This window comes from Sprattus sprattus, assembly GCF_963457725.1.
Source record: "Sprattus sprattus genome assembly, chromosome: 17".
Classification (NCBI taxonomy): domain Eukaryota; kingdom Metazoa; phylum Chordata; class Actinopteri; order Clupeiformes; family Clupeidae; genus Sprattus; species Sprattus sprattus.
The window spans coordinates 7562476-7588503 of NC_137915.1; the positions used below are offsets into that span (position 1 = coordinate 7562476).

Consider the following 26028-nt stretch of genomic DNA (forward strand, 5'->3'; position numbering starts at 1 on the left):
TCTCCTCTCCTCTCCTCTCCATTCCTCTCTTCTCTTGTCCTGTTCCCTCACACTCTTCCCTTGGTTATTAAATGGCCCAGTATGGGATGTCTGCGTTATTGCACTTCCAACATCGTCTGAAAACACAGCTTGGCATTTAAGACAACATGATTGTTGTTATTGTTTTATGAGATATATTAAAGTTAATAATGTCTCTCTCATTTGCGAGAAAAGTATCTGGCAAGTCGATGATGTCATATGTATATAGCGCAGACACAGTAAATCTATTTTCTAAAATGAATGACATTGGAGATGACATTATAAACATCCTTTACTATGAAGTCATGCTGAATGGGACAATACTTCCACTCACTTGAAAAAACCCACAAGTTAGTCATTAAACATCTCAAATATCTGTTTGGACAACTGACACAATGATACTAATGAGATATATAGCCCCCTGAACGCAGCCATCTAGCATGTTTGGTTTAGCGCACAGATTGAGCCAATGAATGATATCATTTTCATATTATTTATGGGCTGGAGGCTTCATAACGCAAGGTATGCAATTTTGGCACTGTGTCTGAGGCGCCATGTGCTGGCATCTGGGTTGCCGTAAATAGACCTGCTGATAATCTTGACTTTTACTCTAATATTGTTGACATTGCCTTTCCTCCCTGACACTGACATCATTATTTGACACGATTCCTTTTTAAATGATTCGATTTTTGTTTTTCAAAAGAACATAAATGTCATATTAATGTAAAATCACAACATCTCTCTGACTGTTTATACAAGGAAGCCATTGATGTGCATTAGCTACCAACCTCCATTAACAGTCCAGGGAAATACAGACTCAGAACCCCTCAGTACGTTTAGAAGAGCAGTCGGTGTAGCGAGGCACCGCTGTAGGAATTACATTTCATAACTTTGGAACAAAACAACAAAAATGTAGCAAAGAAATATAACACCCTGCTATATGTAACACCTTGCTGTAGGAAAAGCACATCTTCTGTTTGACTTGCCTTTGGACCTGATGGAAAGAATAGTTTGTGGAAGGAGTAAAGGAAGCTTTAGTTTTCATTTCAAATGTGAAAACAGCCTACACTCACTAGCATTAAACATCCCAGATGCATCTTACAACAATCATATTTGAGTTAAAAATGTGGTTATCATTAAAGAGGATTGCCAACAATTTTACAAAATAACACTTATACAATTGTACAATTGCCCTGCCTAAAAAAACATGTTTTGGACCATTTTAGTGGACAGCATGCATGTTAATCCTTGCAAAAAGTATTTACAAACGGCAGCAGCAGAAGACTCATGTTCAGGTATGTACAAGCCCTTGGAAGCCAATTTAAATTCTCTTATTCCCTAAAATGTTGTCCCATAAGTTAGCTGATGATTCACTGACTGTTGCATGATAACATTTTGTAAACCTGCCTTTCCTTCAAACAATGGAACGCTCAACAACCAGGAGAACCCAAAACATCAAGGGCTCATCATTGAAATGCATGATAGCCCGTTGATGTAAATAGAAAACAAAACAACAAATAGCTGTTGCCTTGATCCATGTGTTCACTGGTCTCCTTACCTGCCACTCCAGCAAGGATGAGAGCCCCCCCCCCACCCCACCCCAACCCCCAGTTCTGCAATGGCACAGAAGCGATTTTTATTTTTAATTTCTTTATTTATACATTGTTGACAAGAGACAGCTGCAGGATTGCATTGGCTGTGCACTGGAACTTATCAACAGGACAGTCTCTGATGAACGGAGGTTGCACTTAGCATTATATCAACATGTGATTGAGTGGGGATGGGCTGGTTGTGGAGTTCTGGCCGATAAAAAAAAAAACTGAACGGTTCCAATGAGAGTTCTGAGCACAGTCACATGACCCCCGATGTCCTTCAGAGATTATGAAAGGAAGCTTGGCTTTTTCTAGACAGCAAGTTGGACCGGTTCCTAGACTGAATTCCTGGCATTGGCCTTGGTCAGCCCAGAGCATGTTCCCAAGTTACAAAAAAAAAAAAAAGCAAAGAAATAAATAATACCTTTCAAATATACATGTGGTTGCCTGGGTTGTGGATCCTCCAGGCTGTTCTTTCTGCGTATCTGAATTTAGTGCTGTCTGCAAGTCAACATCGTAATGGACTCCAATCAAAGAGCAAGGGCTCCTGTTGTCATACTCAGACTCCAGATTTCATTTTCATTTCACAGCAGATGTTGATTGAAATTCGTACTCAGTGGCCTGGTAATGTTTTGGAAGAAACTTGATTGTAGATGTGTCTCTATGGGGGCTGTTTTCTTGAACATTATTTGTCTTAAAAAAAGAAATGCCCCATTCATAGTGAACATCACAAACATGCATCACAAGCAGGTTTAGTGTTAGCTCAGAGTTGAGCCTGCTACTGTTTTATGTCAGGTGTGCTAATGAACAGCAAATGAACAACCTAGCAACAAGACACTGTTTCAAAGTATTACATTTTGCAGGGAATATTCAGCGTCAAATGGGGCCTCTGTGAGACGGAAATATGGTCGACTTTGCCAGTGCAGGTGTTAAAAACAATTAGTAATGAATTGGAGCAAAGAAAAGAAACATAGTTAATGGCAACCACCTGGACCACGCAAATGTATTTGGGCTGATAATTATCAATCATGCTAGGGAGTGCTGAAATTCCAGACACTGTTCTCACCCAAATAGAGAAATATGCAGGAAATGAACCATACCTGGTGGGTTTTTCATGCACTGAGGCAAAACAACACACTCTGCGTACCCTGCGCAGGATGGTTGTGGAACACAAGGGAGGCTGGAATCAATATGCAGTATTAAACAAAAAATGACTTGAAGGTTTTGGCAATAGAAAGGTAGGAACATCTAGAAGATGACAGAGTACATGGCTTCTACTGATATTCCTTGGTGGTAATTTGTTGTGGCATATAGAGCTGAATGACAACACTCAAGATGGCAAATATCCTGCAGCTGGCTTGCAGAAATAACAGTGTCTCCTTTCTTTCTCTATCAGCATAATGACAATGTAAATGGCCATTCTGCTGAAACAGTAGAATGAGGACCGGAGGGGGGTTTCAACAGAGTATATGGATTCTTTGAGAATACGGTTTGTAATTTTAAACCAAAAGACAGCAAAATAAAACATGGCTGGATCTTATGCCTCCCTGGTCATGAACTCTGTAGCAATGCTAAAAGCAATGTGATATGAACAAGGCATCTGATGAAAGAACGTTTACATATCTTTGCAGTGTTAAATTCCCAAATGTAAAATCAGCTACAGTGCATTATGGCATATGGAACAGATTGTCAACATTGTATTAATGTAATATTTAATGTGCTAAAATATATGAGACCATTTAGATGAAATTAGATTTAATAATCACATTTAAAGTCTTTTCTTAATTTGTGACCGAGTCAAAGTCATTGGCCAATGGCAAATGTTGACCATTTGATGGTCAAAAACTACAAATATATCTTAACATTATTAGCCTCAACAGTCTACTGATGTTAACAGTCTTAACATTCCCTTACAGAACATGTATCATGATTTTAGTTATTCCAAAAGGTAAAGTAACCATATCAAAGCTACAAAGTTATTTCAGTGCTTACGGTTCCGTTCCAACTTGACCGCCCCCAAATTGTGATCAGTGCAGAAATGGATCAGTGTGGATGCTACAGTGTGGGACAATTGACCTTGGACAATAAAGCGACAAAAAACATCCGAAACCAAACAAAAACGCCATATATATATATATATATTTCTACGTCCCTGTCCAGCATATAAACTTGGGAATGCAGTGTCATTCTTGTGCCAAAGGTAATATAAAATTATTGAACATCATTCTGCCAAAGAGAGAATGCATGCGTCAACATTCATTTTGCGATTTAATACCATGGCTAGCTAGGAGACTGAAGAAGACTGGAAAGTGTTTCAAAGGGGGGACAATGCAGTGGTGAGACCTGGTTGTGGTTGTGCTGTTGCAGATAGTGATGAGAGGTGGATGGATCTGATCATATCGCAGATGTTTTCGGTTGAACTGGGAAGGTTCACAAGCCTTGATATCCATCATTAAATTGCCATTACAGGATTATTACTTAGCGTGACACACTCGATTAAATGCATGTGTATGGACTCATTGGGAGCATGAGTGTTAATATACATATTCCAGCTTTGGAAACCGTATTGATAATCAGAAAACTATCACCTGAGAAAGAAAGTCCTATGTCAATATCAAGGTGGAGATAGACTACTTGTATTGGTACGAACAAGAAATGCTCGAAATGCCTTCACAATCACGTTAATGTTATTAGGGAGCTGAAATATCCTTTCCCTCGAGATTCCTACCCAGTCGTTTTAATATGCCAAGGACGCAACAAATTAGTGTCATTCTTTTTCACCCTATAAAACTCATAGATCTTTGAAACTCTTTTTTATTTACTCTAAACGTGCAAAAATCAAACTTCATATGTATTCAGTTTTGCAGACTTGTTGTTGATAACGAGACCTGGTGCTGACACTCCGCTTAAGGGTTGTACAGCCAAAGAAGAATAAGTTCTCCCAGGGGACCAGGGTTGCCAGTCAACAGCCTTATTCAATAGGACGCTGTAACATTTTGAGTCAAATGAATAAAATACAGTGAAAAGGCAGAAAGCTACCGTCTCAATCTCACCATCCACATCCACAACGTATGCTACACCTTTGATTTAAATAATAGGAATAAATAGTCCTATCGTTTTACCCCGCCCTGGGATGTGTAGTCACAATTCACTAAATCATGGACAGGCCATTTGACTCTAGCGTCGAGTCTGTTTCAGGAATCTGTTAAGAAAAGTTTGGGGCTGAGATTTCCGTCCCTGCTTTTCAGCACACACGAGATCTGACATCTGCAACCGAAAGCTCGCCTGTGCTATTTTTGACTTCTCTCAAATAAGCGTCGAGGTCCCAGCTTCACTTGGTGTCTGACCCCAGGGTCAAAGGACATCAGTGTACTGAGTTTTGCGCGATGCCCAAAGACCAAAGTAAAAAGAGCTGAGGAAAGTTTTCCTTCGTATTGCAACTATGTTTTACCAACCAGCCTTTGTTTACTTTCATGACACCGTGCTCTCTCTGTTTCTCAGGGAAAAAGAGATGAAACCAACACCAACAATTTCAAGTCTAATTACAAAACTAGCTGTTCGGTTCAAGGAACAATATTAACGAGGTCACTGATTTAGTTAATTGGATATTGTTTCAGAGCATCTTTTAAATAGTTCATGTAATGAAATGAGCCGAAAACACAATTCAGTGACCATAACGTCATTGCAGAATACAAGCAAAAGCAATACATTTAATAATCTTTTAGTTTTATAAAATTCCATGACTGCAAAATCTAGCGTACACAAGTCTACATCTGCGATTCATGTAAATTGTTCACATTTGCAACGATGTCCAAATGTCATTATCTGGATGTTCCAGTGCTTTACCTTCATTTGAGATACATGATCATACTGATGAGCTTCATTAAATCGAACCGGTGTCCAATAACATGTCTGATCCATGTAAACAATATGAGATAGCCTACCCACCAAGTCTGTTTTCTTTAAGCTATTGTCAGAATTAGTTATTATATTATTAAAGGGTCAAACGCTGCGTTCTCATCACATTACGCATTGTATGTTGTCTAATAAGTCACCTTATTACCTTAATACAGATTATTAAAAACAACTAAGGAATAGCTGTGACAAGCCTATACTCCTGTCACAAACAACTAATTGGAATGACCCCATTTAGCACCACGTCAAGGGAACACGGCAACACAATGTCAGCGCCACCACATATCTTATGCGGTCCCAACGATAGCATGTCAGTGTCCACGGTTAATGCTGCTAGGGTCACAGAACCCATATGACAAATATATGAGTTGACGACTCTCGCTCCACCCGTGTGTGTCAAAGGTTTGAGCGGAATGAATCAATGACTAAGGAACACATTACTGCACATAGGCCTTGTAGGACCTGTTCAGGGTCGTCAAGTGGTAAAACCACAGTCATGCATAATAGTCATTACATCGTTTTTAACGTTTATATGATAAAAGTAAGGTGAATCTAGTGGCGTCAGGGGATCCATTATGACAATATACATGAGACTGAGAGTGCCGCAGGGAATGTCATGCAACATCGCTTTTCTGTAAAATTGTTTAGACTGAGAAATTAAATGCCATTTCAAAACAGCCGCAACATATTGTTTAATGTTTTATATCAAATTGATGTGCGCCAAATTCCACATAATTCAAACAGTGTAAGGTAGCCTTATATGAGGCAAACACTTTTTAAATGATTTTAACTGTCTAAATATTTTTAACTTTAAGTGTGATATGCTGAGCCCTAATCTTAATAACATTCGACAACTAGTGACAGATTATATGCTATGTGTACAGAAGTCAGTCAACAGTCAGTCGATTGTTTGTATTGCTATGGAAGAGGGACACGTGCCATTATTAAATTCCTTGTAAAAGTGAATAAAATGACTATTATGCAGCACTAATGTCAGCCAGAATACTACGTCGGTGTGTGAGGCTCTCCTCGACCTATCACACTTCAGCATTTCTACAGCTCACAACGACAAGACAGCCCTGCAGTCAGCCAAAGGTCAAGCATATATGAATGAGAGGGGGGAAACTATACCTTTTCTGTTTGCGCAGAGCAGTTACAGCCAAATCAATTGAGGGACAACAGCTGTATGCTAGAGCCATTCTAGAACTGCACTGAGTGGCTTGTTGTGGGGTGGGGGGGCAATAAAGAACCACAGAGTACAATCAAATTTACACGAGCAAGCGCAGGTACACATTTTAAGGCACCCTTGAATCGAAGTTTAACTTCTGAAATAGGGTAATGAATTTAGCTGCAATGGTGGTTCGCAGTTTGTGCTGACACATTTTTTTTCACTGGTATCGTTGTGCTAGCTACCGAATGAGCTGCAACATATTTTCAATACCTTCATTAAGTAACACATGTGCCAACAATCCGTTATATTTCACATTTACAGAGAACTGTTAGTATTGTCGTTGAACAATAACAGAGTGTTTATCCAGAGAGGTTTGTGCTCTTAACGCGCTTTCTTGCGCTTTCGAAATATTTCCGCTGCCACCGGAGCCTATGATGTCCTTAGAAACCTGTGAGCTGGATAAATTAAACTTTGTGACATCAGTGCAGAAACTTGTGAGGACATCTTAAAGGTTTCTCTTATTAATTTACCCAGCACTGCGTTTAACAGATGGACCCAGAGATCAGGGGACAAGCAGACATAGGCACTCCATTCATCAAGTGGCGCATAGCAGGTCCCTATATACTAGTCTCCAGTTACACGCGCAAGTCGTGGCCAAATACTGGGGTCAAGGATTTGGTGAGTGTTTACAAAAGTATGGATTTAAAGTCTCTCAGTAGCCTCTTCGTATAAAACAAAGCTTTAAAATAGTCACATAAATATTACTGTTTCAGTTTCTACAGGCTCTATTGTTACGCGGTGTTTTATAAGACTCAAATGAAAATCATCGTGCATCATATTTCAAAAAATAAATAACATTTATGATTGTTGATTTAATTTATGGTGGATAGAGTTGATCTTTGGACTGAGTTGAATCTACCATAAGCTATAGCTTGATGATTCCTTAAGTGAATTTCAAAAAGGCTTGCGAACATCTGAATGACGTAAGCGGAAAATAATCTATACTTATTTCTAAAAGCAAAAACCAAAGGGATGGATGCCATGGTGTATAATGTTACGCGCAGTGCGTTGCGAGGGGCGCCAAACACAACAGTGCCATTAGTGCACAGCTACCTGCTATGAGCCTGCAGCTCGAGCCAGTGTGCGTCTGAGCGCCGGTGTGAACCCCTGTTTTACATTTTTGATATAAATCTTGAAGGGTGATCACGCGAGAATGCAAACATTTTAGGATAATGGAAACCAACCTATGCTCCACGAGAGCTTGGTTTACTGGCTGCATGCAAGAGTAATAAATATTCATAGACAGGCAATCGCTCTACTGGGGAATTAAAGCAGACGTTGGCGCCTGCGCTGTGCAGTGATTGGAATTCCTCTCCTCTGTTCGCTTCATAAAGTATTGCAAAACTTTAGAGTGCATGCACTTCTTGTAAAAAGTTAAAACATTCCTGACTGTCCGTCCATAGTCTTTTTTACACCGGTAAAACAAGAGTGGTAAATATCGGGGTGTGGAGCCATGTCACTTCCATCTGTCACCGAGACATCTTCATACACAGGCTTGACAAGCTTGTGTATAATGTAGACTATAAAAAAAAACCTGTGATAGATATTCCAAAAATATCTTACTTGAGAAATACAAAACATTTAAATCAATTTCAGTGCATGGTCGACCGTGCCCAAGTAGTCATGTAGCCTATGGACATATTTTTGCCTGTTATGATTAAAACTTAACGATGTTGATTTTAAGCGCGAATTCGCAATTATTGATTAGTGGTAATTAGGCAGACACTTTTAGTTTCCGACCAACAATGTTTACTGCTGAAACAAATCTCTTACAACCTCACTCTCTGGAGAAGGTGTGTGACTCTCTGTGGAAGTACAGTGGTAAAGCCTCCATGATTCCTTTCATACACTTTTTTTTTTTAAATAATGGTCGTTTTGCATTAAAACAGGTAAATACTACCGGGTGGTTGTGACCCACCTGCAGGTTACAATCACGACTGAGATCATTTGCTGGGCCACAATGAGCAGCAAATATTGTCTTTATGATTTGCGACATTCTGACAATAAGAAGGGTGCAATAATAATGATAGGCATTTTCAAACAAAATGAGCCCCCATAAAAGAGATGCATTCCATTGTATGGATCAATACATAACGTTGGCAACATAACGCTCGCAACTGCTGGTCTAACGGTGCATGAATGAAAATGTACCCGAACCTTTGGATAGATAGGTTGGTGTTAAATAGAGTCGAACAATTCATTTTATTACCATCATTCACATATCTCGAAGCCTAATAACCCATGAAAGGGAAATATGAATATATTTCAAGAAATCACCATCACCACGAATTTCGGCCATGTTCACTGCTAACGTCTGATTTGCCAAGAGATGTTTTCAAGTCAATTCTCCCTCGCTCTCTCATGCGAAAACATAGACCCCTCCCCCCTAAACACACACACACACACACTCTCTCTCTCTCACACACACAAACATTTTGGAAAAAGGGGGAGATGGTGTAGCTTGAAACAATTATTGTAAGTCAATATAACTGTTTTGCTTTAATTTCAGTATTAACACACATTTATCGAGATTAAGATGCCCCCGGGCTGGCTTAATCCTATACTCAAGAAACATATCATTACCGGTGAGAGTAGGCCTATATTCGAATCATGTTGGTCTGTCAGAACAAAGAACAAATTAGGCGATCCACTGATCACACTGAGTAACTGTAATCGATACGCAAAGAAAGTTTTTTGCAGAGTTTAAAACGGTGCACACCCGAATTCTCTCTCTCTCTTCATCTCTATCTCCTTCTCACACACACACACACACATACATACGCATGCACTCACTCACGCACGGTCGCACACACTCACGCGCGCGCACAATGAATCACACACACATTCACACACACACACACACACACACACAAGCGTGTTACTTTTGTCGTGTATAATATATCAACTCTGATTTAGATTACTTTTTATTTCCACGTCTAAGCAGAAGGCCAATACACACAGCGCTTTCGCTTTTGCTTTCTCCCATGTGTACTGGCAGTGTTAACCAAGCTCATGATCGCTGGCGGTTGTTGATGTGATCTCTGCCTAATGGCGCGGTCAAGCAAGCTGCAACGTGGAACAAAGCCTGACAGTGACTCCAACCGTGGTAAAGTTAGAAGGCTGCCCTCTCCTCTACAATCTCTGAGACCTAACAATAAGAAATTGCATTAGTCTGTAAGACCACACTACATGGCATAAACTATTTAGTTTACATTGAGGTATAAAACCGTCACCATTAATCGTTTTAATACACACATGACTCGAGGGACAAGGAGAGTGTTGGTAATTCTGGATAATAAGAAGGGCTGAAGGAGAAAATTAAATTACGTCAAAATAATTCGCTTTACCGAATTAGAAAGTGAAAATTAAATAGGCGAGCCTGATGTGATTTATTAGGTTGAAATGAATGTTTAGTTTGACTCTGGATGTTAAGACTCAATGTTGTAGGCTATTTACTAACTTTTGTTAACAAAATAGGTGATATTCCAGTGACTGGAGAATTTTCATTAAATTGTGGTTAAAAACACACAATAGCCCGCATATTGCTCAAAGACATCTCTGCGAATATCTGAGTTATTGGTGAGGTTACCGAGAGCATGAATGTCCATGTGGGCACAATATAAATAAACAAAGCTTGAAAAAAACACTTTGAGAAATAAATGTGAAAGGCATTGTTGTTGTGCTTTTAATACTTTAATATTGTACGAAATGTAACCAAACATTATTTTGTAAACTAGATTTTACATTGCCTACGAACGCATTTCTCCATAAATACCGATCAATTCTAACATGTGTTACCGGCCCTTTACATGCGGATAAATATGGAAAATTGAGTTATATACAGGTAATAATTTCTTGCAATTGCCATGGCAATAGACAGATAGTTTTATATTTTCTCACTTACATAAACAGATTGACACGGAGTTTCAGGCTTTCACTACACGATTTATCGACATGACATTAAATAACAACAATGATACTGTGCTACTCAGACGACTTCAGACGAAATGTTGCACTGTATACAAAAGCACATTAATACTAATAGTCGGTTAGGTCGACGTGTAGACTGTAGTAATACTGAGTAATTCACATTTGGTACACATTAACTATAACATTCTTTTCAATCAAGACTATTCATCGCAATATTCTTAAAAACCATCTCATTTTCCATATATCTAGGGACCACATTTTCACAAATTCCCTTAAACTGTAATATACCTATTTACAAAATAAAATATTACATTTTGAACTAGGGTGAATCTTTATGTACAAAACAGGCCAAGACCCGCAGATAGCATGCAATCGGAGATCATTTGTGTGCAGTATTTTCCAAATAATAATAAAAAAAAAACATTGGAAAAAATAACTTGGTTCTCGGCCTTGTATCTCGTCCATGCATTGCGCGCTTTCTCTCCCTCCCTCTTTGCTAGACAGCCTTTAAAATGGACTTCCTTGTCTTTTTCTTTCTTTCTTTTTTGTTCTGTCGGTCCACGTGAATAGGCTTTTCAGTCTTTGATTCCAAGCAGTCCTAATTCTGCAGTCTTTTGAAAATATTTTTACACGTACCATTCATTAAAATTTGACGACAGCGAGCTGTGACTGGTCGTGTGATGTACTGTCGAAGATGCTGGCGATATGGAACTGCTGCTCTGGTTCTCTGTGGATGGGGACACAATGGTGGGAGGCGTAGAAGACTCGTACCCTGAACTGGCCGCTGGTGATGGTTGTGATCCTTGAGTGGAGGCTTCGTGAACCTGCGACACAGATGCAACACAGGCCAATTTTAGCACGCAACCTTTGTTCTGAAAAGAGAAACGCTACTTTGTAAACAAACATTCTGGAGGTAACCATTACAGACAGACAACTAGTGCAATTGCCGGAATAAGACATATCCAAACATTACTGTAACATGAATACACAATTTTACGTAAGATTCTTACGTAAGTTTCTCGGCGATAAAATGAACCTGATCATTAATAATCTCGGCAATAAATGTACTTGCTCATTAATACATTGCACATTTAATTTTAGGCCTATCTGTTAAATGTATTTGTAAACTGTATTGCAAGTAGCAAATTCATCAGTGGCGCTGCTGTAGGGCATATTAAACAACACTGTTAAGAGGCAGAGAAATACAAGAATACAAACAAATAATCGATAGATTACCTTCATGTGTTTTCGGAGGGAGCTGGGATGTGTGTACGATTTGTCACACATTTTGCAGAGATAGGGCTTGTCAGACGTATGGACGTGCATGTGTTTCTTGCGGTCGCTGCTATTTGCAAAACGCCTGTCGCAGCCTTCAAACTCACACTTAAAAGGTTTCTCACCTAGCAGAAAAAACAGGAAAAAATATAATCAAGCTCCATACAAAACGATATGGTGAATTAAACAAGATAGTACACGAACACACCACAAACGTTTCCTATTTGAAATAAACACAAACACTTCGGTTTGAATTCATAATAATTCGATAATGCATGTACTGATGTCAGCCTTTAGGAATTCTAGGTTCTGTTTGACATAGTCTCAAAATTCTGCAAGAGATTGTACAGTTCAAATTCAGTTTTGCACTATACGGTTGATTTAATTAGCCCGACTTCTACAAAACAAAGTATTGGTTCATGAAATACCATTACTATTTGCAAACTTTTACGGTGTTTACATTGGCTTTCTGAAACCTGTTTCATTTTAGCGCCATTTTAGGGCTGTTCAACGCAACAATAATATTTCACATAGACCTTGTATTCAGGCGTCAAAAGAAAGCAAAACAGTTGTAATTCTTACCAGTGTGAGTTCTTTTGTGAATTTTAAGGTTTTCCGATCGTGCAAACACTTTGCCACAGCCGGGGAATGGACATGGGAACGGCTTTTCTCCAGTATGCACTCGAATGTGATTTACAAGTTTGTATTTCGCTTTGAAGGGTTTCCCTTCTCGGGCACACTCTTCCCAAAAACAAATATGATTCGACTGCTCTGGACCCCCGACATGCTCCACCGTGAGGTGAGTCACGAGCTCGTGCATCGTGCTGAAAGTTTTGTTACATGCCTTTTTCGGATTCGACAGTTGTTCTGGCTCGACCCACTTGCAGATTAGTTCTTGTTTTATGGGTTGCCTCATATAACGGAAGAAGGCCCCAGCTCCGTGATGAGCAGCCATATTCATGTTCATGGGGCCGTACCCGTGCAATTGGGACGAGGCATAGTGCTCAGATCTCGGACTTGTTACATGGCCGTACTGCTCGGCTCTCCCGTACATGTCCCCCGAAAACCCCAGGCGCATTTGACTGTTCACGACGTTTGAAGATGCGTGGGAAGCCGCTTGCTCGTGAAGTCCGGGGAAGAGCAGGTGCCCCGCAGCATCAGAGTGTCCATGTGGCCCTGCGAAACTTCCCGCAGCGGAAGCGAAGAGACTGTGCTGTGCACTAGTGGCATCTCCGAACCCCCGATTCCGAAACAGAAAGTCCCGGGTGGAGTTGAAAGCTGCGGTGGAGTAGGAGCTGACATGGGTGGGATGGTGGTGGTGTCCAAGAGCAGCTGCCGCGTAGCCGGGCGCCTGTGAAGAAAACGCCGTTTGCCCAGAACCAAGATCATGCGAGCTGTGGTTGATTTTGAAAGCACCCATTCCATCGGCGAAGGGATTGATCCCCAAAGCCACCTCTCTATCCGAGACTTCGCCTGTTGAGTGATGCCGGGAGGAGCCGAAAGTAGTCACCCCAATGGCAGGATACTGTGGTCCTGCGTCCAAGAGCATCTTCAGTCTGAAACAGAGGCGACTGAGAGCAAGAATAAAAAATCACGCACAAGTACTCACGCCACTACTACCTCGACTCTGCGAATTTGTCTGACTTCAGTGAGCTAACTCCGTTACCGTATTTCTATTTACTTTTAGTGGACAGGAATATTCCCCACTCCCTCTCATCCGATGCACACGCAAATCATGCACAATATTGTCTTTTGCGGTTTGTCTTCCTGTGGCGCAACTTTCACCTCCTCAGTCAGGCGGTGAGCTCCAGACTGATAGTCGCAATCATTCCTGCAGATAAATGAATTGAAAAGACAACACAGTCCACCCCTGATGAATGGGAGAGGAGGGGGGCGTCACGTGACTCCGAGCCCAGTCGATCATTGGAGAAGGCTTTCTCCCCCCACCAACGTTCACTCACCAAATAACAGACCGTGTTCCTACTCCACTGATCCTACTCCAGTCCTATTGGTTCGTATACATCATCAATCCCAGGTATTGTGGTGAGGTTGCTGATTGTGATTTTTGTGTACAAATTGAATCTCTTGTCTATAAACAGAATTGATGAATATGAAACGTGTGAGACGGCAAAAATCGTGAATCTTAAGGAAATAAACACCAACGTGTGTACAGGCCTATACGAGTAGTCTATACTTTTGAGGTTTCTGGGGTCAAAATAAGTATACTTGAAACAGCCTATTTGTATCCTCTGTGAAAACACTTGTTGAAACACTCATGGATCCATTGCTGTGGGTAGAATGCAATGGGCTAATACAAGGCCACCAAATGTTTTCTCGGAATGTCATTTTGTATTATTTGATGGTAGCCTATTTCCTAACATTCTCTACTATCTGATGCCACATAAGCCCAGTGTGTGCTCTACTTTGAAAATGATTAATTCGGGAGACGTAGAGGAGATGCTATTGGCAATTAAAAATCCCCACAATAGTCTTGGCCGACATAAGGATGCTTTGCAATGACCCTTGCAAGGGATCATTGGTCGGTATAATCAGACTTTAAAGCTTAAGAGCGTTAAGTGATACGCTGATGTATATCCATACCACTGTAGTTTGTAATTGAGCAATTTCACTGACATATTGACCCTAGAGGCAAACCTTTTGTCACCAATAGCCTATTGAAGAACCACAATAACCTAATGTAACGACTACTGCAATTGTTACCTGTTAGTGAATTCAGCTATTTGTAGCCTACACGTTTTCTTTGCGTTCAGGCGTAAGCCACAGACTAAGTGGAAGAAAGATGGTTGATCTCTCTCTCGGCCGTATATCTTACTTGCACACATACATAAATATGATAATGATTCTATTATCCCAGTAACTTGTAGAAAATGCATTTGTACGGTGCTTGTAAGGGGTTGGGGAAATAACATCACATACATCACGTTCGTATCATATGAAAAGTTGTGGGTTGTCGAAGTTATCAAGTGGGATTTGCGGCTTTCTCTGCAGGAACCTCCAGCGGCTGGAGTTCAAAGCCGCACGCAACAGACGTGCCATATGAGCCATTAAAATATCATCCGGTCTACTGGCTTCTGCTACATTTCTAAACTCTTTGCTGAGAGAGCGAAAGCCAGAGATTGGAGTCCTTTGTCTAACATTCTACTCAGTTGCAGTTTTAAAGAAGTTATATGAAAAAATCTGGAAGACGCCAACAGGTGGAAACGGTAAGAACGACACATGAAGGGATCCCTTGAACAAATGAAAGAGTTAAAGACGAAAACATGTTAGTGGAGTTAAGTCTTGACAAATGTTATCGACAAATTGTATACCAGGCCTTTGATTTGTATCTAGATTAACTTTGGTTCTTTAGTTTCTTAAAACATGTTGCACACATGGTCTAACGTTGATTACAAGACAGTTAACTCTTTACTCGCTCTTGTATGATCAGTTGGTTATTAAATGCACCATATTCCATCGCATCGTCTCCAATTATGCTGCTTAGTCAAAACTGTAGACGTTATGAAAGTGTCCACCCTTTGTGAACGCAATGCATATTTTGTGGACATATCTTCCTCCTCTGCTTCTTGTTCTTGTTCTCCTTCATGCTCTTACTTCTACCGTCCAACCTTCCTTGCCCGAGAGCAACACAAAAATATCTCTTCCAATGTTCGTGCGTCTAGCCTTGTGTCAGGACATGCCTTTAGGGTGACGCTACGACCGGCGATAGTCTCTGTTCTGTAATGATCTCCCTCGGTATCTGTCGTAGTTCATATAATGTTTACTTATATCTGACGTGGTGTTGTCATCGAAGGCCTTTGACAGATCAATTTTGATTAGGATATCTCACGAGACATTCAGTTTTACTGACATTAATTTCATACAATGGACACATTTTCCATTAAATGTGCATGTTGCAATCACTGTGGTTACCACCAAGACACTTCATCTCACTCTCAAACGTACGTTATAGTTTGGGTGTATTGTGGATTTCAGAACAAAGTCCGGTAGGTTGAGATGTCAAAGGTCGTGCTTTGAAATATAGCCTACCCTACACCAGGCATGCCGTAACAGCATTTGTGTTTCTTGTTTCATTTACGCTGACATATTTAGAAGAATTTGGGAAATTTTAAAATGAATCGTTTTCATCGCCTCGACAATCGACGACGGAACTAGGGCATCTGCATAAAGGCTACGATTCCCTTGTTTCTTAGTGTGTGCCTGAGTTGAAACATAACCTAATGCTGATTAGCCAACCAACGCGCGTTTTTTAATTACTACAAGTAATACTTTAAACTAAAATTATGTTTTTTCTTGGGACCAATTTTTCATCACTGTCATTCCTGGATGTACTATTTCCTTATGGTCAATTCACCAGACAGCAGATCTCGAAAGAGACCTTCGTGCTGGAGTACTATGGCAGTGCCCAAAAGCTTATGAAATATTGGCGTGACATTCTGTCAAAAGAAATTAAGCTCTTACTGCCTCAGAACTACCCATCGCTCCTGGAGGCGAATGAATCACTGATTGACTGTGGCCACTTGTAGGCTAATACGCCCAATGGCCACGAAGATTTTACATGTGATATTTGACATGAATCTGATGGTAACTGTTTAACCTCCTTTTGGGTCAGCTCACATAACAATTCATATTTGACTCCGGCTGATTTGATTAAGATAAACGTCCCAAGCATTCATGATCAAGGTAAGAATACTCTATAGTCATCATAGATTTTGGAGCAGGCTATGGCCTTGTATTTCTACTTTAGTTTAGTTGAATTCGAAATGGAGAAGGTTTGTATTGGGATATGAGGTTTCCAAGTCTGGAACTTACATTTATTTAAGTTCTCCATTAAAACGCCTTCGCAAAAATCAGTCAAGAAATTTAAACAAATAGATTTTCAGAAAAAGTGGTATTGATAAGATTTTTTGTGTGCCGGGGAATTGTATCTAATTTGGTCTTCATCTAGCCTCCGGGATAATCGAATAGCCTACTGTTTTGAGAGGGGATTATTATTATTTTTATTTTTTTTACAAAAGCGAGGGAAATAAACAAACTGAAGTTATGTAGGCTTCTCATATTATTTGCCAGTGGTACATTGATAACCCTTTGATTAGGCTGAGCGGTTTTTTCTGTATATGCTGTATTCTGGAAAATTGACTCAAATTTTGACACCAATTCTTCTATCTGCATGCTTCAGATGGTCCGAAAGTAGTTTCCAGCCTAGGCTCAGAGGAATGAGAGTGGCTAACATTGTGATGTTTTGAGCAGGCCATATGTGAGCACTCATGCTGAGGAATCTAGCAGTGAGCAGCGGAGATAATTTGGATTTCTCATTGTCACAGAAGTTCATATCTCCAAGGTTAGTGTAATTTTTAAAATATTTTGTAGAATTATAGGACCAATTACATCACGACTGAGTTACTACATCGCAGTAGACACTAAGTGTAAAACAGTGTTTATGTTTTTTAATTTTCTATTTTTATCAGACAGGGTTGCGCATTCTACGGTCACTCTAGCGTTTTGTCTGCTGAGTCTCACGCTGCTGCCCGTGCTTGCGCGGGCTTCTTCATTAGGTTAGGCGCCTCCTCCTGCGTTGTCGATCCACGGTCACTTGCGAGCTGGGGCCGACCGAAGTCGTGGGCGAAATTAGGCTACCCCTAACTTTAATATCAGGTCCCTTACATTTCAGCAATGCTCGGTGTCAATCCCTGCACAAATTCAGAGGAACCGATTCTATGACGAGGTGGAGGAAGCACCGTTCGGAGGATAGAAAAAGAAGGGCGGACTGTCATGTAAAATACATTTCTTTAACGTTGCGGTTTGTGTATGCGAAGGCACCCTATTCTTTCGAGTTATGTTAGTGAACTTATAGAATGGTACCATATAGTCCTAGTCGTAAAACTAAATGTAAGTTAGTGAGAATTAATTAATTTTGATCAGTAGGTCTAATCAATATACATGTTTTGATGATATGCAATGAAAATCTAGATTAGCGTTTTGTGAGCATATAACCCGCTTCGTACCGTCTTAAAAATGAAGACTTTGCAGCCAGCAGTCACTTTGCAACTCTTGCGTAGCCTATCCAGCGTAATAATTTTATAACAACTGCTTTGTGAAATTGATTTAACTTAGACGATTAGGGTTGAAAGTACAGTAGCCTTTGCATAAAAACAATATTTTTTTTCAAGTGTTGCCCAAGGCACGGCGCAGGCGCTCTAACTGCTTGCTGTCACTAAAGCATTTTTCTTCACATTGGAAACTGTCACAAGTGACGTCAATCACCGAGAACTGACCAATTAGAGCGCAGGGTGATTGTTTAGCTCCACGGGCTGCACAGCCTACCATGAATCTCTATTCAGTATATCAAAGCGTCCTGCTGCTGCCTCTCAACCGAATGGGATTCCATGTAGGCACTGAGATAGAGTCTAAACTTTAGAGTTTTATTTTTTTTTTTATTTTTTCCTTGCGATTAAAATATATTTGTCATCATCATTATTATTTTGCCTGCTGTCAAACTTATTCTAAAATTAGGAGTAATGAGCGTGGATGCTTTGGGAAGCCCTGTGATGGACCCTACGTTTTCCAAACGGAACACAGCGCTGAGATTAGTTGACTTGGCAGGGGCTCACCACCATCACCATCATCACCACCATACCCCTCAGAGCGTGACAGGCTTCCCGGGGTTCAGCAGCCATCCACACTCAATGGCTCACGCGCACCCTGGGGAGATTACTGCGGAACCCCGCCTGGGGCCGAGTCCATTCGGGCCAGAACACATGGGGCACTCCGCGGCCCTCAAAATCAGCCCAGCCCATCATTATCCCCACCACCATCACCACAATCATCATATTGCAGGCCACAGTGAAGTGGTCTCCAGTCAAACGGGAGCTTTTGGCCCGGTGCAGGCGACGGTCCCATACTCTATGTCTCATACGGCCCAGGCATTATCCGCAGGTAGGGATTTCCTCATACGACGAGATCTGACAGCTCAAGCCATGCCAGTGCTGACCGACCAGCCTACTGGTACAGCCTCTCACCACGGAATGTTTGTCTCAACAACAGGTAGCTATCCGGGACACTATGGTCATCACCCCGATGCTGCGAACCATACCCTCTTCTCCGGACTTCATCACGAACAGCCTAACGGAGCTCCAGGTGGCCAAGCGCTGAACGGACAAATACGGTTAGGAATACCTGGAGAAATGTACGTTAGATCTGATCACTTGAGTCAAGTGGCAAGCTCCAGGACAGACCCATTTGCTGCATCGCCTCTGCACAGCTACGGCGGTCTCAATCTGAACATGAACCTCAGCGCTCACCACCACCACCATGGACCAGGAGCCTTTTTTCGGTACATGAGGCAACCGATTAAGCAAGAACTGATCTGCAAATGGTTAGAGCCGGAGCACTCGGTGAAAAAACTTTGCTCCAAAACTTACAGCACCATGCACGAACTGGTGACGCATGTGACAGTGGAACATGTCGGGGGACCAGAGGCAGCAAACCATATATGTTTTTGGGAAGAGTGTCCTCGGGAAGGAAAGCCTTTTAAAGCCAAGTATAAACTTGTAAATCATATCAGAGTGCACACCGGAGAAAAACCATTCCCGTGTCCATTCCCCGGCTGTGGAAAAGTATTCGCGAGATCGGAAAATCTTAAAATTCACAAGAGAACTCATACAGGTCAGTAATTTCACTTCTACCATGCTGCAAATCTATTCTAAATGTTCACGTTCAATTTAAGTTGTAAAAATGTCACAATCTTTGAAATATCGTGCACTCTGTTTACGAGTAGGCAAGGCCTAGCCTTTTTGATTTTGAACTTCACAAATCGGATTAAGATGGCTTCTTGTAACGGTTGTGGATACGAGAAATGGTAAAGACATTGGTCGTCAAATACAAGCATGTAAATGTTAAATTGTTGGCTTATCACTGTGGATTGTATGACTACTTATTACATTTGTATTCCTCTGTTTACCATTGGGCTTTTTATGTTAGAAGTAAGAATGACAGCTCAGTAAATATGTCGATCTTACCATTGTATGACAGGCTAAGGTGGTGGAAAGTTATTCAAAGCTGCGATCTAGCGGTTTTGGTGGCTCAGTTGAGCAGCTTGAAGAGTTATTTCAAACCCAAAAAGAGTAGGCTAGCATTCATTGTGGCATGGGATGGTTTCTATAAAGTTATGTCAGTGGGTAAAATACAGCTATCTATACGTCGACATCCAGGTTCTGATTTCTAAAGTGTGTGGTAGGTATATTGGGTTTATCGTCTGCTTTTCTGATCTCTATTTTATACATGTTTTAATTTGTTTTTTTTTACGTTTATGCGTGCTGCTGGTAGCTACTTGTTGCTATTGTGTTGTGTGTTCAGGTTATGCGAAGGCTTGAGATTAATTTAGCTGGTGCTCTGAATTATCTGTGGAAGAAGTGTGTTTTGGAAATTCCTCATGCCTCACAAAATGAAATATTTGATCAGAGATTGCATGCAATTTTAGCTTTAAAGTTAAGACCTATGTCACATCCAACAGGTATTCGGGTTGATTGTTGTTTAAACAGTAAAGGTCACTTAGTTGTCAGTGAAGGTCAGGTAAGCCATACGATTATAGCGTATGACAACAGCCAGGTGTGCGACAAAGCAACACATGAAGGCCCATACTGTAGGACAGTCACGCTACCTGATGACGCTTCAGATATCAGTTGTGAAGTTATTGTGGCTCATCAATGACTGGCGTAGCATGCAACAAGTCCATGACACGACGAAGTAGTATTGAGTACTAGCGGCAATGGGAGTTTGCACAAGACTACTAGAGCGCATTTTATTAACTGCGGTCAATTTACTTCACCAACTTCGTACCATGCGCGTAATGATTTTCATGACATTTTTTGTATTATTTTTAGGCCTAACTTAGTGCAAATATGCAAGACTGGTAAAGCTTAATGTGCAAAACCTCCTTCAAAACCATTTAGTACACCAACCATTTGTGAATATCGCATGTTGCTGTTTTACAACTTCTGAGAGAACATGAGAGAACAATTTATTCTGTGATGCCCTGGATTTTATCAAGAGATGGCTTGGTAACAGGACATTTTTCTCCAATTATATCATGATGTGTTGGTTCCCCAGGGCAGAGGGGTTGTTTCGCAGGCCAATTCAAATCTTTGGTTATGGCTGTGGTTTCCTATGGGGCTCCTCCTTGCTGCTTGCTTGTTGTACGCTAATATTCCTGATTGGTTCTAGCAATCCAGCAGCTGAAGGTCAAATTGATATTCAGCACGCAAGTGTAATTAGACAGCAGCAATTACGTATTCTCAGAAGGACATGGCGCCCGCCCATTCCGGCAAAATCAGCATCTTGTTATTTGAATGTAGGCTAATTTATTAGATAGATCATTTGACCTGTCCATGATTACCCTACGTCACAGAGGAATAGCCTCATATCCCATTACTAGTGGCCCATAAGGTTTTACTCCTCAAAATGATGTTTTTGAGCTATAAAACAAAACACAACACGATTAAATATTCATTGCCAACGTTATCAGTAGCCTATGTACCATAGTTTGAATAAGGGCTGTGTGGGAAAAAAAGGTTCAAAGGAGAGGTCATTTAATGTTAATTTGTAGCTTGTTTAAATCTTAGTTGTGTACACTTTGAGGCACTCTTGTCTTCGGGCTATAGGTCTACTGTAGGAACCAAAACTAATTTAGATGTTATCCTCTACTGTAGACCTACCAATATGCAGGACAACTTGTCAGCTGTAATATAATATTGTTGTCATCAATCAAATAAATAGAAGTCTTGCATGCACTCCTTGCTTTTGATAGATTGTATCATAAGAGCTGTTTGTGAATTTTGTCTCTTGACTTCTTCCCTCTCATCTTAGGCGAGAAGCCCTTTAAATGTGAGTTTGACGGATGTGATAGACGCTTCGCCAACAGCAGTGACCGGAAGAAGCACTCCCACGTGCACACCAGCGATAAGCCCTACAACTGCAAAGTGAGAGGTTGTGACAAATCCTACACGCACCCCAGCTCTTTGCGAAAACACATGAAAGTGCACTGCAAGTCTCCACCTCCGAGTTCTGGTTACGAGTCATCGACTCCATCTCTCGTTTCACCCTCATCAGACTTGGGCCGTGAGCCAGCTCCCTCCTCACTGTCCGAACCCCTCTCTGCGTCTCAGCCCGCTAATCTAAGCGAGTGGTACGTTTGTCACAGTTCAGGTGCCAGTGGCTCCCAGACACCTCCCAGCGGCTCATCCACACCTGACCCATCAGAGAGGCCTCCATACAGGAATCCCCAATCCAGGGACACATTCTAACAACAGAGTTCGAGTTAAAAAAAAAAAATAATATCTGGGAAATGCATTGGATTCATAATAATTTTATTTGAGGAGAGTCCATTTTCACGACTTACATGTCTAAATGCACTGGCATATCGACAAATGATGACACTGCCAATCCGCCAATTGAAATAGCCAGCTAATATGAGTGTTCATTTCTTATACAATGTAATGGTTACTCGTAAGCATGTGGCTGTATTATTTTGTAAATTCAGGTTAGACATCAATATCTTTTTAATTTATTTTTGAATCTGACTTGGACATTTTTGTAATATCGAACCAAAGTGTTTCAATAGAACAAAGTGTAAATTTGTATATTGCAACGTTTTAATGTGGAAGTGGTAACAGTAATTTTGTATGGTTCAGTCTTTCAGCTATTTTGAATTTTTTGCTACTATTGTTTGTATAAAATTAATATTTGAAATTGTTTAAATTTCATAACGAATTATTTCCTCCATTTGTGCTTTATCGGGACTATTGACCGAAGCGTTGTTACTGTATTTGCTATGACAGACATAACATTCAAAACTATTGCAGTCATTGGTCAGTGTTGACATTTTGTGATTTTGTAATACTTGTTAAAGTTTGTTAACAATGCATTTTATGACAATTCGATTGACAAGAGGGGACTCAAGATGTGTATCAAACTGCCTTGTAATTTGTCAGTATTTTGAATAAATTGTGTATAAATTGAAATTGAGACTGCCTTCCCGAAATTATGGAGTGTGTATGAACATATTGCTTACGGAACTCTAAAGGTCTGTGAGAAATTATGACCGAGAGAGAGAGAGAGAGAGTTGAGCTGTTAAGTCACTTAAGTGACGTGACAATAGTTCCTCGAACTGTAGGCTAACGGAAAAAGACTTCTAAAATCACACGAAAAGGTTATCATGTTAGAGGGACAAAGAATGGCTTTTTAACGTTTGTATTAACTCTCCTTTAACCTCGTCATGGACGGTGGCCTACAGTAATGTTTTCTTCCATACCATTGCGAAATAGTTTTGTAGCCCCTCGAAGCCTCCATTTATCGTCATTTTAGAAACAAAGCCCAAAGTGTAGATCTGCACTTTGTGTGCATTTCCATAACCGAAAAGTTCACACATGTGCTTGGCTTAGAAAGCAGATCAAGCCCTCCTAAAATACAAGTTGACAATACTGATTGTGCTGTCTTACTTCACTTCTTTTTTATTATTTTTCTTTACCCCCAACCTTTTTTTTCTTTATTGCCTGCCTACACTGGCTTTCATGCGGAGGTTATGTGGGTAGCATTTGATGAAAGGCTTGCATATTCCCATACTGACTTCAAAGTTCTTTTTATACAAAGAGCCATTTCTTCACGACGGTGAATCTTCATGGTGAGTTAGGAGTTCTATAGCGGTAGCTGAGTCAAACTCAAATAACGTGGGGCCGAAGCGAAGATCTCCAAAGCCTATTGTGAAGAGTGTAATATTTGCCCGCCCATGGGGTAGGAAATGATAATATATGTTTTTATTCACAAGAAAAAGCAAATGTTCCCCTACTTTTGTCACACGTTTCCATAGAGGTCAGCAACATAGTGACGGGTGTGACATGTTTGGGACAATTGTACATGCATTCATGGTAAGTGTAATTATGTACCATAGCTTACTATTCTTTTTAATCTGATCCATTTAACATGTTAGACATCTGGGTGTGTTTCTCAGTTACGGCGTTTTTAGCGACCGATGAAGTCGTACTAAAGATATTTACTTTTCTACGAGTGTTTCCCAAACCATCACTTAAGAGTTCACTTTAAGAGGAACCTTTTTATGTAGCCTACACCTTAAGAGGTTGAATCCATGTTTCTGGAATCGATTATTGTCATGCACGTAGATTTGACAACGCGTCAGATGAGTAGATTATGAGCATGTGCCAGATTCTTGCCCAGGTGATCATTATTAGAAACAACATCGACAAGAAAGGCTAAAGTCAATATAAAAAAGTTCCAAAACAGTTGCAGGCCAATAGATTACTCATAGATTTGTATTCACAAAGGATTCGAACTTGATGTAGGCTTTTCATTTTTTTTTAAATAATAATGTATTTATGTATTACTTTATGAAGAACACAATGTAATGCAATTTACATATTGGTCTTAAGTCGTAGTCATAGCCTACATCTGTGGGCTCTAAAACTTTGTTTTAGAAACTGAAAACTGTGTTATGTAGCCTAAGTGTGGTCTACACCAGAATTACTACAGTATCTCTTAGAGAAGGTATACCTCAAGGATGTTCGAGGAAACACCTCGATACGTTAAGGTAACTTATGAATGACGTAAGAGGTAGGCTCTGGGAAATGACTTAAATTCACGAGACTATACGTCGCGTAGATTTAAATGCAGAGAAAAGGAATCTCTCGATGACATCGGTGTTTGGGCATGCTTTTGGGGACAAAGTGCAATATAACAAGGCACACACATGTGTCGAAAGCACACGTTTAAAAACAGAATCCAATATTAGTACAATACGTGATCAATTTGATGTAGGTTATTATTTGAGCTTTGAGAAGTGTAGTTAAAGGCGAGCAAGTTACAAAAAAGCAAAAGGTCTTCCAATTTTTCATGTCGGTCATATGTGAAACATTTTTCTAGATGTGTAGCACTGAGTTGAGCTCGGAGTTTACCAGTAAAGGGCAGGGAAGTGAGTGGTCTCCCACTTTCTTTTCAGCTCCCAAGGAAGTCTGCCAAGAGCACGGCCGTCTACTATCTGATCAGATGCGTTTTGAGTTTGTTTCTTTTTTGTTATTGTCTGTCTGTTTACTCTTACCAAGTACCCAGCTGAAAAGAGAGAAAATAAACACCGTGGCAAAGAGGAAAAAAAACTTTACAGTTGATTCCTCCTTAGTAGTAGCTCTTGTGTGTGTGAATAGAGAAAGGCATAGTTCAGTCTGAATTGTACCAGGGAGCCTTTGATGTGGCAGTTATTATCGGAGGGATTCTTCCATGTCGTCTAAACGACGTCGATGACACGGAAAAAGCCGCTTTGTCACTGATTCTGTTCGCCCCATATCTTCGGAGTTGTCTTAAGCTTTTAGTTGTTGTTCTCGACCTGGGATAGAACACTTTTAAAAAGCAAGACAAGATTTAACTGTTAACCTTTTTAAAGAATGTTTTAGTTTTAGTGTGTATTCTCCCCCTCTCTCTCTTTGTGTGTGTGTGTATGTGTGTGTGTGTGTGTGTGAGAGAGAGAGACCGAAAGAGAGAGAGGGAGGGAGGGAAAGGGAGAGAGAGAGAGTGTGTTTCTGATCTTGTCTGCGCGCGCGTGCGCGGGAGTATTTTCGGTCGTATGTGTTTAAGCAAAGAAAGACAGACAGGGAAAGAAAGATTTGGGAGGGACCATGGGTCGTGTTGCATGTCAATGCGACATTAATCGTTTGACCAGAGACAAGTGTCTGTATACAGCTCATAAGCAACAGGAGGATCACTGGACTGAAGAAATAGTAACAAAACTAGCATACATGATCTCGTTAAAAAAGCAATAATTGGACTGAGCCCAAAGGAAGTGATGTTCGAGATCACATGGTCACGTCAACTTGATAACAAGTATTATTATAATACCTTTACAATAATTATATTGATAATAATATTTTGTATTAATAATAATGTTGATATTTTTCTAAATGTATGAATGCATTAGGCCTACTTTACAGTTTCATCAATGCAAAAAAACACCAACGGAAGAAATGCCGGTGATTCTATTTGCTAAAGCAT

The 26028-nt window shown here is 40.5% G+C and overlaps 2 protein-coding genes across 3 annotated transcripts; one reads left to right on the forward strand and one right to left on the reverse strand.

Moving 5' to 3' along the window:
* Positions 1 to 10514: 10514 nt before the first annotated feature.
* zic1 (zic family member 1 (odd-paired homolog, Drosophila)) lies at positions 10515 to 13754 on the reverse strand. Of its 2 annotated transcripts, XM_080855547.1 has the most exons (4): positions 13643 to 13752; positions 12544 to 13532; positions 11923 to 12086; positions 10515 to 11558 (listed from the first exon to the last, which is right to left on the reverse strand). In XM_080855547.1, the coding sequence occupies exons 2-4, from the start codon at positions 13508 to 13510 to the stop codon at positions 11313 to 11315; spliced, it is 1377 nt and encodes a 458-aa protein (XP_080711673.1). In that variant the 5' UTR covers positions 13511 to 13532; positions 13643 to 13752; the 3' UTR covers positions 10515 to 11312. The 2 variants fall into 2 exon arrangements, with proteins under 2 accessions (XP_080711673.1, XP_080711674.1); XM_080855548.1 differs by having other exon boundaries at positions 10515 to 11510; positions 12544 to 13754.
* A 3896-nt stretch (positions 13755 to 17650) lies between these two features.
* On the forward strand, positions 17651 to 22995 carry zic4 (zic family member 4). The gene is made up of 2 exons (XM_080855573.1): positions 17651 to 19644; positions 21844 to 22995. Exons 1-2 carry the CDS (start codon positions 18498 to 18500, stop codon positions 22278 to 22280), a joined length of 1584 nt encoding a protein of 527 aa, XP_080711699.1. The 5' UTR covers positions 17651 to 18497; the 3' UTR covers positions 22281 to 22995.
* Positions 22996 to 26028: the final 3033 nt, after the last annotated feature.

What these genes read in the sequence shown, in the direction of transcription:
- zic1 (XM_080855547.1), bottom strand. Translation starts at nt 13,510, where the DNA reads ATGCTCTTGGACGCAGGACCACAGTATCCTGCCATTGGGGTGACTACT. An exon ending in TCACAAAAGAACTCACACTG is followed by an intron (nt 12,087 to 12,543) that starts GTAAGAATTACA and finishes TTTTTCTGCTAG; the next exon opens with GTGAGAAACCTTTTAAGTGT. An exon ending in CCCTCCGAAAACACATGAAG is followed by an intron (nt 11,559 to 11,922) that starts GTAATCTATCGA and finishes TTCTCTTTTCAG; the next exon opens with AACAAAGGTTGCGTGCTAAA.
- zic4 (XM_080855573.1), top strand. Translation starts at nt 18,498, where the DNA reads ATGAGCGTGGATGCTTTGGGAAGCCCTGTGATGGACCCTACGTTTTCC. An exon ending in TCACAAGAGAACTCATACAG is followed by an intron (nt 19,645 to 21,843) that starts GTCAGTAATTTC and finishes CTCTCATCTTAG; the next exon opens with GCGAGAAGCCCTTTAAATGT.